Consider the following 20,404-nt stretch of genomic DNA (forward strand, 5'->3'; position numbering starts at 1 on the left):
TTTGCTCAAAATTCATATTCATCCTTTAATTTGGAAGAATGCAAAAACATTAGCATAGAGATCAAAGAAGTGATAAGAAAGCTTACCATCAGGGGGCACCACTGTACCATAAAAACGTGATTGATAGAATTTTAGATTTCCACACAGCTTCACACACAAAACCTGTAAGAAAGATGATTTCTTCTTTAGAAAAAGTGGGAAAGTTGAAATAAGTGTCTTTACCAGAAGATTTTTCTAAACTTACAGGATAAGCATGATAAACACTTCAGCTTCCCACACATACTCAGATAAGTAAGTCCTTAGAGAGAGGCTCACCAAACCTTTCTGCTTTGTTGTCCCATATGGTAGGCACTAGCCACACGTGACCATCAACATTAAAATTAACACTAATAATTCAGTTTCTCAGTCACTTTCACCACATTTCAAGTGTTCCATAGATCCAGGTGCCTATTGGCTACTGTATAAGCACAGAAACAGAACATTTCATCATCACAGAAAGTTCTACAGACAGTCCTGCTGGGCTTAGAACATCTAAAATGATTACTTTACGGGGAGCCTGGGTGGCTCAGTTGGTTAAACATCCGCCTTCAGCTCAGGTCATGGTCTCAGGGTCCCAGGATCCAGTCCCTCATTGGGATTCCTGCTCCACAGAGAGCCTGCTTCTCCTTCCTGCCTCTGCCACCCCTCCCACCTATTTCTCATGAATAAATAAAAATAAAATCTTAGAAGAAAAAAAATAAAATGGCTACTTTACTATGGGACATATTTTAGAGTTTGTGTTGGTGTTTGGTTTACAGTCGTACTGGGGCTTAAAGACTAGATGACATCACAGTATGCTATGTAGATAAAGACACATTGGTAGTTGAAAGAAAGGTCACTGGAAAATTGGTTCATAGGCATTTGGCACTCAAAAGAACCTGTACCAGAGGTCACAAACCCCAGTCTCAACATCCAGAGTTTTTTTCTTTTTAAGTAGGCTCCATGTCAGCATGGAACCAAACACAGGGCTTGAACTCACAAACCTGAAAATCAAGACCTGAGCTGAAATCAAGAGTTGACATATGAACTGACTGAGCCAACCAGGTATCCGAACATCCAGTGATTTTAACGTATCACCTTGCAAAGGGTTTATTAATAATAAACTTGCCAGTAATTATGAAATGAAGAATTCTTTCTCTGGTTGCTTTTAAAGATTTTTAAGTAATCTCCACATGGGGCTCAAATCCACAACCTCAAGGATCAAGAGTTGCATGCTCCACTGAGCCAGCCAGGTGTCCCAAGAATTCTTTTCTAAATTATATTTTTCAAGTTTTCATTTATACAAGGGTACACTTAAATCAAATGGTTAAAAATGTGCTCACTGCTATGAAAAATGAAACAATGTTTCACTACCCTCAAAATCAAAACAAGGTTATCAGTAAGTTAAACATTCAGATACATATTTCTAGTATTAAACAACACAGTCTATTAGTTACAACAAAATGTCATCTGTTACGTTAATTTATGGCTGTTCATTTGAATTTTATTTCTAAAAATAACTCACTACTAACACAAAAAGAAAGAATTTCTTTCTTAAAATTTCTTAAATTTATTTCTTAAAATAAATGTAGCTCTCACTGAATAAAGTAGGTAGAAGTTCTCCAAGTCTGGATAATGGATGGTACAATATTGTTATTCTTTTCCTACTACTTTTAGTTAAACTATAAGAAACTGAGAAAAAAATGTATCTTCTTGAAAACACATCAGAATTCTCTACCAAAATACTTCTTTAAAAATATTTAATGAGGGATGCCTGGGTGGCTCAGCAGTTCAGTCTGCCTTTGCTCAGGGCATGGTCCTGGGGTCCTGGGATGGAGTCCCACATCAGGCTCCCCGCAGGGAGCCTGCTTCTCCCTCTGCCTATGTCTCTGCCTCTCTCTCTCTCTCAGAAATAAAATCTTTAAAAATATAAAATAAAAATATTTAATGATATAAATGATTCTCTATGTATAAAAGTCAAATATAAAAAAGCCAGTTGTAAAAGTTAAAGCCCTCCCCTTTATTTTTCCCCCTTTTCCCCCCTTTATTTCTGCACCATTTCACAACTTCTCCCAGAGATAATTGCTGTAATGAGAAAAACTCTTAAAAAAAAAAAAAGACTATGTATTTCATGGGGGCGGGGGGAGAGAAAAAGAGCACAAGCAGGGGAACAGCAGAGGGAAAGGGAGAAGCAGGTTCCCTCAGAGCAGGGCTGTGGGGCTCTGTTCCAGAACCCTGAGATCATAACCTGAGCAGAAGGCAGACACTTAACCTACTGAGCCACCCAAGCACCCTAAAGACTCTCTCAACTAAACTTTAGACCGGCTCCTCTCAGCCTGACTGAGCCCTACCCTCTGGCGTATCCTCCAAGAGTCCCTTTTAACAAGAAACCTGTCAGTTTAGCCAGAATCCTCCACCCTCAGTATCCAATCAAATTCCTCATTCTCCACGTATAGGTATTATCTGATCATCCTGGTCTACTTTCAGGAAGAGTCTTCGTCAGTCAGTTTAGCAAAGAATTACCCTCCCCTCTCAGTAATTCTCCATCCATCACTCCCACCCACCCTGCTCTTCAGATATAAATCCCCATTTTCCTTGCTCCATTCGGAGCTGAGCCCAATCTCTCTCAACTGTAAAACCCCACTGTCCTTGTCCCCCTAATAAAGTCTGCCTTACCATTCTTCAACGAGTGCCATGAATAATTTTTTAAGAGCAGTTTGGTATGTAGCCTTCCAAGCCTTTTTCTCTATAGTACCACATTTACATCCTAGCTAAATTCTATGCTAGAGTCCAACATAAAGTTAGATAGCTTATGAGTCAGCTTCCTAGATACCAACAGTAATTCCCGATCAGAAAGTATCACTTAATGTGCTGATGAAGCTTCTCATCTACTACCAGGGAAATCATGTTAGAGGCAACCACTTGACAACCAGGAGATGCTGAAAGGTAGAAGAGCCAGCAAAACATACCAGAGCTTTCTCAAGTATTTGCATGCTTCCCAAGAATCACCTGACTATTACACTAGCATCTGTTAAGTAGACAGGGCTCGCTAAAAAGTTTCCTGGACCCCACGCAGAGATTTTTGATCTAGTAGGTCTGAAAGTAGGGGTGTAAGGATTTGCATTTTTAATAAGCCCCAGGGTTATACTAAAGTTACAGGTGTGAGGATCACACTCTGAGTACCTGGGCTCCAGAGGATCCTCCACGGCTTCCAGGGCACCGTGGAAATTTTGCATAGAATCATTTTGAATTCCAAATTTTAGCACTGGGTCAAAGGTCACTACCTTCAAATGGTATGATACTCAGGATCACATCAAAAGAAGACTCAAGGGGATCCCTGGATGGCTCAGCGGTTTGGCGCCTGCCTTTGGCCCAGGGCGCGATCCTGGGGTCCCGGGATCAAGTTCCTTGTCAGGCTCCCAACATGGAGCCTGTTTCTCCCTCCACCTGTGTCTCTGCCTCTCTATCATGAATAAATAAATAAAAATCTTTACTAAAAAAAAAAAGACTCAGACTTCTCATTTATCACATATTTTTCATAAATACAATTCTAATCAATCATAATACAACCCTAAAAACTTCTTAGGCTTCAACAGCTTATATAAAATAGAACAGTGGGCCTGGAAGCCAAAAATACTGGGATTCTAAACTTAATTCAGCCGCTTAACAGTTGGGAGATCATAGGTAAGTCACAGGGCCAACTCCGTGCTTCAGTTTTCTCAAGGGTTAGGTGGGAATAACATCTATCTTGCAGAGCTGATATAGAAATTAAACAAAACAAAGTACTACGCAAACACAAGACAGAGTTTATGAGCCCACGAAGTGCAGCATGGACCAACTCACCTCCACAGTTTTATCACTCACTAGAAACTTAGGACCCAGACAAACAAGCCAGGAGTCACTGACTTTTCATGAAAGTACCTTCTGTATTTACTTCTGCCTAACAAATCCTGTCACTCTCTCCAGGTCCAGCTAAAAAAAAATTTCCTCTTTAAGTCTTCCTGCAAGGTCAGGGTGGTCTAGTGGAGAGAAACAGGCTTTGCAATCAGATAAAGTTGGAATCCCAGCTTCAAGATATATCTTTGACAGGCAGAGTGTTCAGAAGGAAATGGGTTGTGAGAAAAAGGAGGAGATGGCTATATTAGAAGATAACAAAAGGGAAAAATATGATTAATATAGGAGAGGTCTGTTTGAGCTTCAAAGTAAAAGGGAGGCAGGCGGTAGTAGAAAGAAGATGTGTAACGAGCATGTGTTGGGGCCAATTGGCAAGATCAGATTGCTTTTAAGGATCTGGCATATTTTCAATTAAATATACTTATTGTTAATAAAATCAAGATGCACACTTAAGGGACCCCTGTGCTCCATTAAAAAACAGCATATGTATCTCCTTGTACCAAAACAAAAGAGAAACACAATGTTTTAAGCAAGGTTCAAGTAGAGAGTCAGCTAGGTTCTGGATCCTGAAGAAAAAAAAGTATCTCAATAGAAAAATATATATTGTCTATAGCACACTTTTTCAACTTAACACATTCTAGCCCTTTTCACTGGTTTGGGGCCATTTTGCAACTATTTAAACTGTAGGTAATGGATAGGTATATACATTCTGTCCAACCTGGTAGTGATTCAATACCCCTAATCAGTTTCATCTCCAATTGCAATTCATCTAAAAAATTCTTCTCTCCACATAAATTTGTACAATTTTCATTTTTCCTTTTGGCTGGATATAACATCTACCTGGACTCCTTTACATTATAATAAAATAAATTCTTTAATGTGTTCATTTTTTAATTCTAGGACAGTCACATTTTTACTTTTTTTTTTTTTCTGAAAAATTCTAAGAACTGAGAGTTTGACCCTTTTAGGGATAGGAGAGACTAAACGCATGACAAGCCTTCCAGTCATTTGATAACTTGACCTATGATATCTCCAGTATCACTGCAACATTCCAGGGCAGGGGCCATAGGTGGAAATTTAAGAACCGATTCTGGGCTCTGGCCACAGGATCCCACTTGGAAGCAATGTAAAATTACTAGCCAGAAAGGGGTGAGTACAGAATGAAAGATAAACTCGTAGAGTCTATACTCCAAAATTCTAGTATATGAGAAATGAAATGCTAAGGAGGAACCAACAACTTTATTTTGAATATTAATTACATTTAGAGAAAATACAAATAAGACTCATTCAAAGCTGACTTTAACATAAATTATATTTAGGGTCTTCAAAGATAAAAGGGAGAATCAGCTTCCAGAAAGTCAACAAAAAATTATAAGAAAACCAGCAGAAACAAAAAACTATGATCAACTAATTAGGATTGCTGGAAATAGAAAAAAAAATCTATATACCAGCAAGAAAGCCAGTTATTAATGGATTGGATAAATTCTAGACTGGATAAAGTCAATAGAAAAGAAAACTAATGAATAAGACAGGCTTTCACCCAGGTATAACACAAAAAGATAAACCTTAAAGAGGAATTAATTCTCACACATTACTGGCAAGAATGTAAAACGGTACAATCATTCTGGAAAACTTCTGGCAGTTTCTTATAAAGTTAAACACACACTTCCCATGTGACCCAATGATTCCATTTGTAGCTGTTTACCCTAGAAAAATGAAAACTTACCTTCACACAACCTGTACAAACGCTATTTCCTTTCTACCCACTAGTGTGCACACTCCCTGGGAGCACAGAGGGAGTTGGTCTGGTTTACTGCTGAAAGCACCTGACACACAATATAGGGGCTCAATAAACACTTTTTAAATAAATGTAGGAATATCCTCAAGATGCTAAGGGAAAATACCAACCTATAATACTATCACAGGAAATTCTGAGGGTTGAAGGAAATGAAGAGTTTTCAAAGATATACAGAGATCAGCTTCCTTTCCATACATCTTTGTTAATGAACTTCTTCAGGAGGAAGGGAATTAAACCCAGATGGAAGCAGAATGCAAGAGAACACCCTTATGGGCCAAACTGTATCATATCCTCCCTCTAATCCACAGATTCACATTGAAGTCCTAACATCCAGAACCTCAGAATGTGAATGTATTTTGAGGAGGTAAGTGTGGGCCCTAATCCACTATGACTGGTGTCCTTCTAAGAATAGGAGATTTGGGCACAGGCAATGTGCACAAACAGAATAAAGACCACATGAGGACACAAGGAGAAGAGGAACATTTATAAGCCAAGCGGAGAGACCTCAGGAGAAACCAAACTTGCCAACACCTTTACCTCAGACTTCTGACTTCCAGAACTGTAGGAAAACACAGCTGTTGTTTAAGCCACCCAACCTGAGGTATTTTGTTATGGAAGCTCCAGGAAACAGATACAAATATCAAAGCTACAAAATATGGTGGTAAATAAATTAGTTAAGAAAGTTTAAACCATTTTTTGATGTTAAAATGAGCAGAAAATCCTAAACAAGGTTTGTTATGTTACTTTGGATTCTTAGGACATGTGAAGATCCTTGTCATGTTCAGGAAGAGGGCAAAGACAATGAAAAACTTAAGACTTTGTTAGAAAAGTTGTAATTACATGTGTACATTAAACACCTAAAGGAAACCACTCAATCTACAGTTTCTGAGGCAGAAAAAAATGGAACAAAATTCTTCAAGGAAAGTGGAAAAAAGCAAAAAATCCTTTAAAAAACAGAAAACTCAAAAAAAAAGATGAAATGTAAAAAAAGTCATTGCACCAACTTGAGAAATATAGAAAACAAACATCTACATTCCCAACCCTTGACTTCTTTCATGCCAGCCTTTCTTCACATATATATATGTTCCTATAATCATAGTCCATGAAGAGCTGATCATTAAGGTTTTATAAGCATTTACCTACCTCAAAAGTTCTCATTAACAAAATAACTTTAAATGCCCCATAACCACTTATCTACAGATGTACAAGAATTTACTATTTACCTATTGTTGGACACTTCCAACACTACTTACACACTATTCTATGTATTCTTTCCTCACTGGAAAGGAACGCATGCTCATTTTAGAAAATCTACACATCACAGGCTCACAAAAAGAAAAGCCACCAATAAAGCCATAATCTAGAATTACCACAGTTAACACATATATAATATATATCTTCTAGTTTATTTTCTATGCATCATATTCAAATTTTTACCATTATCAGCTAATCTGATTCTGAACATCTTTGCACATAGATTTTTCTTTTCATTTTTTTCTTCAGAGAAGACTGCAGGATGTTTAGATCATAACACAGTAATAGTTTTGGGACCCTGATAATGTATTATAAAATGTCTTGTAAATATTTTGTTTCATATTGCTTTACTCAGTACAACTCCAGATTAACACTTGTCTGAACCCAAACAAACAAATCTTCCTAAGGTTCAGAATCAGACAAAAACAGACACACATGTGGGCATCCCTGGAACAACCAGCCTCCTGCTGGTGAAGGCTCACCAGAGGTCCTCACTGGGACAGTCCACTGGTACCTCTGCCTTAATACCTCAATTGAGCTTCCTCATTCCTCCATAGACCTGATCCTCTCCTTTATTCTTTATTTTGGTGAATTCACACCACTAATGACCAGTCGTAAGAACTAAAGCCCTGAGAGCTATCAACAACTAATATTCCATAAAATCAACTGGTAGACCAGTAATTACAACTGAACTACCACTAAGGCGTGCAGATTCTAATTCACACGGAGCCCCCAAATCCATCCTCTCCCTCTATCTGCACCCCTGCCGCCCTTGTTCAGGTCCGAGTCATCTTGCCTAGATCACTGCAACAACTTTTCCCACCAATTCATTACACAGTAAGATCTACTCCAATCTTCTGAAATCAGATAAAGTCAAACTAGTTCTAGATTTAAAAACCTCTCTCTGTTCTCTACTACAGAGAGAAATATTTTCAAAGAAAACTTTCCATAAGCTGATTCTTGTTCGGTTCTCTGGTCTCACCTTACCATCACTAGCACCATCCACCCCCCAACCCTTGATTTCAGACCCCCCAACCCTTGATCTCAGACATCCACCCCCAACCCTTGATTTCACCCTTGATTTCAGTAGCACACACTGTTGCTTGCTTCCTTGCCTTTGCATCTTCTCCCATCCCATTCAGGTACACTGGAAAGCCCTGTCCGTGTACCTACCTTGTGTAGCCAACACATATTTTTCTCTCTCTCATCTTCCTGCCATAAAACTATAGAACTCTATTCTTACTATCACTTCCTTGTCTTCCATTACAATCAAGTGACCTTCCTCTTGAAAGGCCAGCCCTCCTCAACTGCTCTCCATCTTCTATATCTCAGGCTTTCTCAAAATCTTAACTCCATCTCTTATCACTATGTCTCAAACTACAGATTCAGTACACAGATATGCTCTTCTATCTCTCATATTTAAAAAGTTCCAAACCCTCCACTAATAACATATCCCTCCACCTATGGCCCCGTTCATATGCTCTCCTTAGCCAAACCTTTCAGTTTATCTACACTGGCTCATCCTTAACTCCCATTTACTCTTTAACATTTTATCTATCAGGCTTCTATCTCTAGCCCCTCAACTCTCTAGCCAGACCTCTCCCAAGGTCCTGTCTAGGACACCAAATGCTGGTCTAACATCTCCCCTTACATAATCATATACATCTGAAACTGGATTTATCCAGAAGAAAACTCTTGATTTACCCCCTGAAACTTCTTCCTCTGGTTCTACCTTCCCCCTGCAGTAACTGACACACCATTTCCCTAGCTGTTCAAGTCAAACCTGGGAGTAATTCTTAATGCCATCAATTTCATCAACCCATCCACTCTACTGCACAGTTTAGCCACTTCTCTCCAATTTTTCATTGTTAATGCTCTGGTCCAGGCCATCATGATCTACTGTAAGTTTCCAAACTCATTTACTTGCTTCCACTCTTGCTCTCCTCCAAGCTACCCTCCTCAAAGCAGCAAAAGTGATCTTAAAATGTAAACACAATCACTCCACTCTTCTGCTTAACATTTTTCGATGGCTTCCCTTTACACCTCAACAAAAAAAAGCTTATCATGGCCAATGAGATGCTGCTTGTCTGACCAATCTCATCTCATTCCCTTTCTTCCTTGCTTGCCTCATTCTTCTTTCTTCTAGAGCTAGATGTTTTACATGCAGTATCTTAATCTTTGCAGCAACCATATGAGGTAGTACTATTACTTCACATTTTTTTTTCATTCAAATATATTTATCACTTCATTTATCAAGAAAATTAGCTTAGCACTGATGTAATAGGAAGCAGCTAGAGAACTGGAGTTGGTAAACAAGAGTCTGTGGGGCTAACCCAGCATGTGGCTCCCTCAGTTTTCAAAAATAAACTTTATATTTTAGATCAATTTTAAAACAGCAAATTGAACAAAATACAGAGAATTCTCATATATCCTCAACCCTCCTGCCCCCACCCCACCAGCTCCTCCAATATCAACACCCAGTACCAGAGTGGCATATTTGTTCCAATCTGTGAACCCACTTTCACATGTCATTTTCACCCAAAGTCCATAGCGTACCTCAGGGGGGTTCACTCTTGGTGGTACATTCTACAGGTTTTAATACCTGCATAATGACTTGTGCCCACCATTGCGCAAGATACAGAACAATTTCACTGCCCTAAAAATTCTATGTGCTCTGCTTCCCTCTCAGTCCTGCAGCCCCTGGTAACCACTGATCCTTTATGGTCTCCACAGTTTCACCTTTCCCAGAATGTCATACAGTCAGAATCATACAGGTATGGGACCTTTTCAGATTGGCTTCTTTCACTTAATAGTAGTATGCGTTTAAGGTGGTTCCAGGTCTTTCCATGGCTTGACAGCTTATTTCTTTTGTTGGTTTTTTATTGAAATATATTTAAAGGGCAGCCCCGGTGGCTCAGCGGTTTAGCGCTGCTTTCACCTGGGGTGTGATCCTGGAGACCTGGGATCAAGTTCCACGTCGGGCTCCCTGCATGGAGCCTGCTTCTCTGTCTCTCATGAATAAAATAAAATCTTTAAAAAATATATATTTAATATACAGCACTGTGTAAATTTCAGGTGTATAACATTGATTTGATATATTTATGATTGCCATATCAATATTTAGCACTCCATAATTATCATTTCTTTTTGCGGGTGGGAATAATTAAGATCTAGTCTCTCATCAAGTTTGACAATTATAATACTGTTGTCTACATTGCTCATTTCATTTTAGTGCTAAATAATATTCCACTGTCTAGACGTACCACAATTTGTTCACCAACTTACCAAAGGATATCTTGGATACTTCTCAATTGTGGTGATTATAAGTAAAGCTGCTATAAACATGTATGTGCAGGCTGTTCCCCACATCTTAATTGTTAGAATACAGGAACATGAGGAGATTAAGTAATCTGCCTAAAGTCAGTGAATAAGTGAGCACAGTCAAGCACTTAGGAGCCCCCATTGTTTAAATTGCCTCACTGTACTGTCAATACTGTCACCCCATGGGAAGCAGGATATGAAACTGCACCCGGCTTAGGTTATCATATGCTGTGCCTACACCTGTGGGGAGAGTGAGCTCTGTTTCTGGACGAAGTGTAAGGAAGGGGACTTTGGAAGACAGAAACAGTAGTTGTTAAAATCAACTCTACACTATTAAAATCCATGTTAAAAACAAAAAGTGGTCTGAACAGCCAAGAGGTCTGAATAAGAGGAAGTATTAGGTACTTCTATTACAAATATCTCTTAAGAAACTACATACAGTGATGCTAAAACCAATTCATTAATTGTAAATGATGTATTCTCAAGCCAATATACTTTAATATTTTAACATGCCAACATGTTTGGTAACAGACAAGCAAATTAGCCTAGTACCATCTATCTGTATAGGTTGTAGTCCTTCATTACTTGCTCTCAAAAGCATTTCTTTGGGGTATCTGGGTAGATCAGTGGTTAAGTGTGTGCCTTTGGCTCAGGTCATGATCCTGGGGTCCTGGGATCAAGTCCTACATCAGGCTCCCTGTAGGAAGCCTGCTTCTCCCTCTGCCTGTGTTCCTGCCTCTGTGTGTCTCTCGTAAATAAATAAAATCCTTGGGGGAAAAAAAAGCATTTCCTTGTTAGGTAAAGAGAAGAAAGGAAGAGAATGAAGAAAGGACAAATGAAAATACATATAAATACATATACGCACAAATATACAAACATCCACTCAATGTGCACATGTGTACACCCACATGAATTTTAGGGATCCTGCGGAGGTAAGTCCAGACAATACAGGACTTGGTTTAAATGCAAAGCGCTCAGAAAGGATATAAACGTGGTCTTGCTGAGATACTACACTTAACACATGGAAGTTAATGCTGGTTACTAGTCAAGTGCTGTATGCATTACTTCTGTTTCTGTTCTGTTTCAATCATGTTATGAACTATTCTCCTTGGACCACTAGCTAGGTCAAAAAATAAAAATTTAACACTGATGGTTCATGTAGTACCTAAAAGAAACCGAGGTGTTAGTTAAGATAACTGCCTAGTATGTGCCACAAAATGCAATTTTTGTTAGGTAGGTTTAAAACGTAATTTAGAGATAAGTCAGAAGAGTTCATAAAAAATGAGCTACTCTGTATTAGTATGATCTGGCAGGAGAGAGGGGTAGATAACAAGCAAAAAGAAATCATGAAAGCTCAAGCGCTCAGTGTGAGGTTCTACAAAAAACCATGATGAAACACTAATGAAACCAAGGACAAGCTTCAAAGCAAAACAATGATCTAACCAATGAGTTTTACTTGCTTGCTTGACACATCTCACACAAGAACTCTACATTAGGTGGTATATAAAACACGTTTTAAAACATTAAGTTTTGGGGCACCTGGCAGGCTCAGTCGGTAGAGCATGTGACTTCTGATCTTGGGATCATGAGTTCAAGCCTCACGTTGGGTAATAGAGTCTACATTAAAAACAAAACAAAACTCAAAAAGAAAAAAAACTCAACAAAATATTAAGTTTTATTTTTTATTCTTTTTACTAATTTCCTTCTTCAATATTTCTTTTGCATTCTTATTCCGTGTTAAATTTTGCTCAGTACAACTTTGAGTAATGTTTCAAAGAGATCTTTTGTATGTGTAGTAAAATCCTCAATCAAGGTTGTTAATAAATTTGGCAACTTCTGTCCTTTTCACCGTTGAGTTTAATCTGTTTACATTTATTATCCCAGATAAATATCTGCCATCCTATTTTGTATTTTGTCTTTATCCTGATTTTCCTTTGCTTCCTTTTTTCTTTTATTTTAATAATATAATTTTTAAAAATATTCCTGTATCTCTATTGGTTTGAAAGTACATGGCTTTTTTCCCTCTATCCCTCTAGTGTTTGCTTTATTACATTCTGAGCCACTCTTACTTGATTTGACGTGTAAAGTTAATTTCTCTACCCTGCTGAACAATAGAGGATTTAGACTGTATCAATCACAATTAAGGAATGATTTCCACTTTATTTTTCAGGAAACCCTAAATTGACACTACAACTATTGTTTTATATAGTGACTGTTTCTTCGATTCATTTGTATGTTTTCCAACTATTTTACTCTCCATTTCTTCTTACATCTTGTTTTTTTAGATATTCAATTTTATACTTCCAGATAAGAACTTTCAATAACCTTTTAGTCTTCAGCCTTTAGCTTGTTGAAACTAACAGTTTACTGAATATAATACTCCAGGTTATTTCCCCTCAGAACTTTGAAGAGATTCTTTTCCCTTTGGTCTCTTTTAGAACATCTTCTGGGGTGCCTGGGTAGCTCAACTGGTTAAGTGTCTGCCTTGGGCTCAGGTCATGATCCCAAGGTACTGGAATCGGGGCTCCCTCTTCAGCAGGGGCAGGGCGGGGGGGGTCTGCTTCTCCCTCTGCCCCACCTGCCCCTCATTCATTCTCTTTCTCAAAATAAATAAATGAAACAAAAAAAATCTAAGTTTAAGATTTTCTGTGAGATTTTCTTTGGTCTTTCTAATTCTAGGTTCTGTAGCTTCACCACAGTGCATCAGGTGCAGATATAATTTTATTTTTCCTGCTTGGGACTCGAATACTTCTTCAATCTAAGATTCCTTCTGAAAAGGGCACTCGTGGAGGGGGAGAGGAGTGGCTCAAAGATGGACTTCAAATATGGCTGGGGGGTATCCCTGCCGAGGGGCAGCCAGCATGGGGGTAAAAGCAGCCTAAGCACAATGGAAGGGGGATGAGTGTGGGATGACAGGAGCCAAATGGAATGCAGAAGGCATGTGCATGGAGGCAGATCCAGAACACGGTGTTAGAGCCCAAATCAGGAGAGGACAGCATCTACGTAGGGGAAGGAGTAGTGGCAGGGATGAGAGACTGTCACATACAAGAAAACTGATTACATAAACAAATATATCAAGATTAATGGAAACCAGATTTATCCTGTAAAAAAAGGAGCTACAATATATAAAGGAGAAAACTAGAATGAATGCTGTAGCATTGTAAAAAAAAATTGGAAGCACTGGCAGGGGTTCATGTTCATGGTTTTTAACATGTAAAATTATAAATAAAGCCAACAAGATAAATATAAAACATTTAAAAAGACTCAAATGTTTAATGTATATGTGTTTATATTTTTAATACTTATATGGGTGTATTCTCTCTTTCTGTGAGGGGCTGTGAGCAGTAACACTCCCAATAATGAGCATACCTAGCATCTAGATCTTGGCTTCTAAATACCATTCTCATCCAAAAGGAACCAGGGTTCCTTGGAGAAATGGCTAATTCCAGGGTTGGGTAACAGGAAAGACAAAATGAACCCAAAGCATCTTGCTGTTCTAAAAAGCCAGGAGATTTTTTTTTTTAAGATTTTCTTTTTTTTAAATTTTTATTTATTTATGATAGTCACACACACAGACAGAGAGAGGCAGAGACACAGGCTGAGGGAGAAGCAGGCTCCATGCACCGGGAGCCCGACGTGGGATTCAATCCCGGGTCTCCAGGATCACGCCCTGGGCCAAAGGCAGGCGCCAAACCGCTGCGCCACCCAGGGATCCCAAGGCAGGAGATTCTTAATGAATAATGGGACACATATCAAAAAGATGCAGAAGTCAGCTTGACTGGAGTTCTCAACAGTCAAACCTAGAACAATCTGAGCATTAAAATAATGATAGTAACATTATAATCCATTGAGGAAAACTGGAAACCATGTGTCCATTCTGATAAATAAATGAAAAAAAAAATTAAAGTCTTATATGGAACAAGATACTTACACATAGTTTTAATATGCCTCCACATAAAAGCATTAATCCCAATTGAAAAATAGAAAAAGAAAGAGGTCTTTCAGACACCACCTTAATCAAGTGATAAAAGTGAACAGTATTGGTAATGGGGCCAAACTGAAATCATGCCAAGACAGACTACATGTAACAGGTGTGAAATCGCTAACAAAGATGCATAACCTGAATCAAATCACAAGGAAACACCAAACCCAAACTGAGACAATACAAAATAACTGCAATCTACAAGAGAGTCAAAATCATTGCAAGTCAAAGAATATTAGTTTCAGACTGAAGGAGACATGACAGATTCAATTGTGATACTGAATGTTTTGTAGTAAAGAACATTAATGGGAAAACTGGCAATATTTGAATGGGACGGTGGTAACATATGAATGTTCATTTTCTGATTTGGGTGGTCATTTTGTAGGTAAGTTAGAGAATATCTTTTTACTTGAGGGAGAAAGGTATCATGTCAACGACGACTTCTCAGATTGTTTTGTTTCTGAACTTTCTTCCTACTGCATTTAGATTGTTCCAAAATAAAACAATGCTAAAAACAATAGGTTAGAGAAACACTAAAATTACCATTTACAGAGAGAAGTAACCTATTAAGTGGTAAAACATTATATAAACTTTACACTTTTTATCGCATGCCAGTAAAAAACTATGGATACTCGGGGAATTGAAAAAAAATTAAGATTTTATTTGAGAGAGAAAGAGAGAGAGATTGAGAGAGAGCAAAGAGGGATAGGGACTAGAAGATTCCACGCTGAGCAGGGATCCAACGTGGGGTTCGATCCCAGGACCCTAAGAACATCACCTGAGCTAAAGGCAAGATGCTCAACCAACTGAGCCACCCAGGCACCCCAGAAAAAAAATTTTTAAAAGAAACAAGGAAAAAACAAGCACAAAAACTCACATACCCTTAACAGGTTCTTATTTAGAAACTGTAAAAACTGGCATTTTCCTGACATGTTAGTAAGGTGTAAAAGACAAACTATCATATTTCTGCTACAACAACCCTTTTTCAAAAGGATTTAATTAAAAGACCATTCTAAAAATCTTACACAGACCCACCACACGTGCAGAGCTGAAGCATTTCAAGACTGACTAACCCAAACTCAGCTCTTCTTTCAATTTACATCACATCTGGAACCCATGTTGAAACTGCAAGCAGTTAGTAATCCTGTTAGAGTAGTCATATTTTCAGGACAGCATGAGTTTTTTGTAAAATAAACTTACTTATCTAATATAATTCGAGTAATATTGCTTCTTTTGGATGTTAACAAATGATAAATTATTTTCAGCATTAAGATCTAGTAGAAGGGTGCCTGGGTGGCTCAGTGAGTTAAACATCTGCCTTCACCTCAGGTCATGATTCTGGGGTCCTAGGATGGATCCCCAAATTGGGCTCCCTGCTCAGGAGGGAGCCTGCTTCTCTTTCTCCATCTCCTTGCTGATCCCTCGCTTATACTCTCTTTGTCAAATAAATAAATAAAATCTTTAAAAAACTTAATTTAAAAATCTAATACAGGGGTGCCTGTGTGACTCAGTCAGTTAAGTGTCTGCCTTTGGCTCAGGTCATGATCCCAGGGTCCTGGGAATTGAACCCCGAATTGAGCTCCCTGCTCAGCAGGGAGTCTGCTTCTCCCCCTCTCTCTGCCTCTCCCAACTGTTTGTGCTCTCTCAAATAAATAAATAAATAAAATCTTTTAAAAAGTCTGGTAGAGAGTATACCAATAACCCGACGACAAGCCATTTATTTAAAAATAATACATCAGGGGATCCCTGGGTGGCTCAGCGGTTTAGCGCCTGCCTTCAGCCCAGGGCATGATCCTGGGATCTGGGATGGAGTCTGCTTCTCCCTCTGCCTGTGTCTCTGCCACCAACCCCCGCCCTCGAATAAATAAATAAAAATCTAAAAATAATATTTAAAAAAATAAAAACACATCAGAGGGAAAAAAATAAGACAGCAGGGAGACTGACGTTGTATTTTCTTTTAATTCACCGTTTTCATCCCTTTCAAGTAAGAACAGTCTTTTGTGATCCAACCTTATATTCTAGCAATAAGAAAACGTCAAGTATCATGAAATAGAAAGTCTGGTGTAAACAGAAGTCTAGCCCAGCAGAGAATACAAAAACAGCAGCAGCATTACTTCAAAAAGAAAGAACTGTTTGACATAGGGTGAAAAAGAGCTACTCATGTTTAATGGGTAATGGCAGGAACTAGCATAATGTGCATAATGAATATAAACCAGAGGGTAGCAGTTTAAATTTCTTAGTTGAAAGTCAATGCACTGATATGGAAAAATAAATAAAAACAAAGTACCTCTAAATATAAGCCTTTTCAGGACTTTAATTATTCTGCTACAAAAGCACTCCATGTGACACCAGTCCCAGTATGGCGCTTCTAGCAGTAACAGGGCGCTATGGTTTGCCCTCCCCACATCCACAAGTGAGAACTCCTTCATTACTGCTCTTTTCAAGGATTGCTCAGTTGTACTCCACAGATATCATGAGGTCATGTAACTGACTTTAAAAGGATTTAAGACACATACTGGAAATCAGATGAGAAAAGGCAATAGAACTGATTCCTAACAACGCCTGGCTGTCTGAAACAATCCAATTCCCCTTGAAAGGACAAATGCTTGCCACCATTAAAGACATTCAAATTAAAGTGGCCCAGGGTCTGAGAACAACTACAAAAATGCACTCATAGCATTTTGTAAAGTCAATACAAATATTTTCTATTTTCCCCAAACTAAATATATTTGGATACAAATGGTCTAATGTGTAAATATACACGTTAGAATATACATGCTATATAGAAACACACTGATTTAAATCAGTACATTTTTATAGTCACAACTTTAAAAAAAAATTAAGGATTTTATTTATTTATTCATGGGAGACACAGAAAGAGAGAGGCAGAGACACAGACAGAGGGAGAAGCAGGCTCCATGCAGGAAGCCTGATGTGGAACTCGATCCCAGGTCTCCAGGACCAGGCCCTGGGCTGAAGGCAGATGCTCAACCACTGAGCCACCCAGGCATCCCTATAGTCACAACTTGTATATAATGCAGAAGTACCTGAAGATCCCTGCAAGGCATGTTTCATCCTGGGAAACAGATGGGCACCATATAAAGGGAACATATCTGGATTTCTTTAGCAAGCTCATAATTCCAAGCTATTACATATTATGTGGTGGTAGATGTGGAAACAACTGCTCTCCTGAGTAATATAAGCTATGCAGCAGATCCCTTTTCACTGGAGATCCAGAGCGCAAAGAAAAACAATAGATCAAACTGCAGGATATACTACCTGAAAATATAGTCAGTCAATGATTCAACTAACATTTACTGAGCATCTCCTACTTGCTGAGTGACTGACTCTTTCAAACTTCTACCAATCCAGCCACCCTTCCTGCTTTCTCATTGTTGGCAGCATAAGGAGTCTTTCCACATCCTCCAAAGGCTATAACGCATTTCCCAGAGCTTGGAGCCCAGCCTTTGCTGCCACCTAAGAGACCTCGATTTTCGGAGTATTTTCTAACTCAGATCTTTCCCATCAGCAGGTAAATGTGCTCAAGTCTCTGCTACTTTCTGATTGCCTTCCCTCAAACTCCACCCCCTTCTACCCTTCTTCACTAAGTGACTTGAGAGGTCTGGCCACATCTGTTATCTCCTCTTCTGGCAGGTTCGTTAATCTGTAGAACTGTTGCCCTCTAGCCTCTGCTCCACCATTTCACTGAAATTTCTCTCAGAAGGCCACTGACCTTTTATCTATCAAGTAAAAACGTTTTAGTCACTGACTTTGCAGCAGCAGCAGTCACCACTTCTGATTGCTGTGAAGGACTCTCTTGGTTTCCATGATACCACATTCCCTTGGCCCTCTGATCACACCTCCTCAGTCTCCTATAGAGATTTTCTTTTCTTTTCTTTTCTTTTTAATTGGTGTTCAATTTGCCAACACATAGAATAACACCTAGTGCTCATCCCATCAAGTGCTCCCCTCAGTGCCCATCACCCAGTCACCCCCACCCACCTCCCTTTCTACCACCCCTTGTTCGTTTCCCAGAGTTAGGAGTCTCTCATGTTCTGTCTCCCTTTCTGATATTTCCCACTCATTTTCTCTCCTTTCCCCTTTATTCCCTTTCACTATTTTTTATATTCCCCAAATGAATGAGACCATATAATGTTTGTCCTTCTCCGACTGACTTATTTCACTCAGCATAATACCCTCCAGTTCCATCCATGTCAAAGCAAATGGTGGGTATTTGTTATTTCTAATGGCTGAGTAATATTCGATTGTATACATAGACCACAGCTTCTTTATCCATTCATCTTTCGATGGACACCGAGGCTCCCTCCACAGTTTGGCTATTGTGGACACTGCTGCTATAAACAACAGGGTGAAAAAAAAATAAAAATAAAAATAAACATCAGGGTGCAGGTGTCCCAGCATTTCAGTGTATCTGTATCTTTGGGGTAAATCCCCAGCAGTGCAATTGCTGGGTCGTAGGGCAGATCTATTTTTAACCTATAGAGATTTTCTTGTTATCCTTTAAGTGTGGTGTTTTCCAGAGTTCTGCCATGAACCACTCTCTCTCATCTTACTCTCTGAATTCTCTTTGGGCACTCTCATCTAGTCACATGGCTTTCACTACAATTACTAGGTTGATGACTCAAAGCTGAACCTCTAACTCTGAGTCTTTCTTTGTACATCTAATCTGCAAATCTACTATGGTGAAACCTTTTAGGAGATCCACATAATTTATACAATCTCTCATTTTAGAAACTGCCTCTACTTCTGCTAGACTGTATCAATAGTGGGCTTTTGCAAACCATGTCTGTATTATGTGAGCCCCTAAGCTCCCACCTAGGTCCTCAGTGTAATTGACCAAACATCTACTCCAATTTGGGCCAATCAGGCTCCATCCTAGGAAGGTGATTAACTAGATCTATGTTCAAATTGGAATTCTTCTGCACTGCTGTTGATAGTTGTATACTACCACTCTGAAAACTGGTAGTACCTCCAAATACACACATACCTAATGCCCCAGCAATTCCACTCTTAGGTATAAACCAAGAGAAATAATTACATGTGTGCCCAAATACATAGAAGCACTCTATAAACAAATCCAGGAAACTACATAAATCTTCATCAGTGCAATGAATAAACTGAGGTATACTCATCAGATGGAATATTCTAACAATGCAACGACACGGTTATGTCCCACTAATGCAGTCAGCAAAAGGTACAGAAGAGTGCATGCTCTAAGATTCCATTTATATAAATTCCAACAACAGGCAAAAGTAATCTAAGGCATTGGAGGCAGGATGATGGTTATACCTCCAGGTTTAGGCAGAGACTAAAAGAGAGCAAGGGGAGCTTCTAAGGTTTGGTAATACTCTGTTTCTTGCTCATAGGTATGTTCACTTTGTGAAAAGTCATTAAACTTATGGACAATGTATTTCCTATACAAAGATTCTAAGTTTCGCAGGTAAATCTGAACTGGACTCTTGAACTGAGATTTCAATTCTCCTTTGTGGGAGGTTCCTCACAATAATAGGCTTAGGACAAGAATAATACAGTGAGAATAAGTATGACAGTGGAAAGAACAGATGAAGTGTGATGGAGTCCCAGAGGAAAAAAGTAAGGAAAACTTTATATGGGAGATGCCTTTCAGATAAGAACATACCTAAGCCAATTATTTTTTTGCTCCTAATCTAAGCCAATTATTATCAAGAATTCTCTCAAAGGAATGGAATTGAGCCTTTGATGTACAGCCAGATGGTACTAACAAAGCTGTCTTCCTTGCTTTGATGCCTGAGCATCTGAGACAATAGACATCTGAAAGCCACATGGGACAGCACAGTTGGTAACTCTACTTCCGTCCAGCAAGCCAAAACATAAAGTACTTATAAGTTTACTCCTCTGTGGGCATACTTAAGGACTTGTGCTTCATAAGTATCTTTTAAAAATTCCTTATAGGGACACCTGGGTGGCTCAGTGGTTTAGCGCCTGCCTTCAGCCCAGGGCGTGATCCTGGAGTCCCAGGGTCGAGTCCCGCATCGGGCTCCCTGCAAGGGACCTGCTTCTCCCTCTGCCTGTGTCTCTGCCCCTCTCTGTCTCTCATGGATAAATAAATAAAATCTTTAAAAATAAATAAATACATA

At 39.0% G+C, this 20,404-nt stretch overlaps 1 protein-coding gene across 1 annotated transcript in view; it reads right to left on the reverse strand.

Annotated features, from left to right (window-relative positions):
- Positions 1-20,404, reverse strand: part of MCUB (mitochondrial calcium uniporter dominant negative subunit beta) — a 93,796-nt gene that overhangs the window by 21,280 nt on the left and 52,112 nt on the right. Inside the window, exon 2 of the mRNA XM_055342331.1 lies at positions 87-162. Within this exon, the coding sequence (XP_055198306.1) occupies positions 87-162 (76 nt within the window). The remainder of the gene's footprint in view (positions 1-86; positions 163-20,404) is intronic.

Source organism: Nyctereutes procyonoides, unplaced genomic scaffold (assembly GCF_905146905.1).
Source record: "Nyctereutes procyonoides isolate TBG_1078 unplaced genomic scaffold, NYPRO_anot_genome, whole genome shotgun sequence".
In the NCBI taxonomy this organism is placed as follows: domain Eukaryota; kingdom Metazoa; phylum Chordata; class Mammalia; order Carnivora; family Canidae; genus Nyctereutes; species Nyctereutes procyonoides.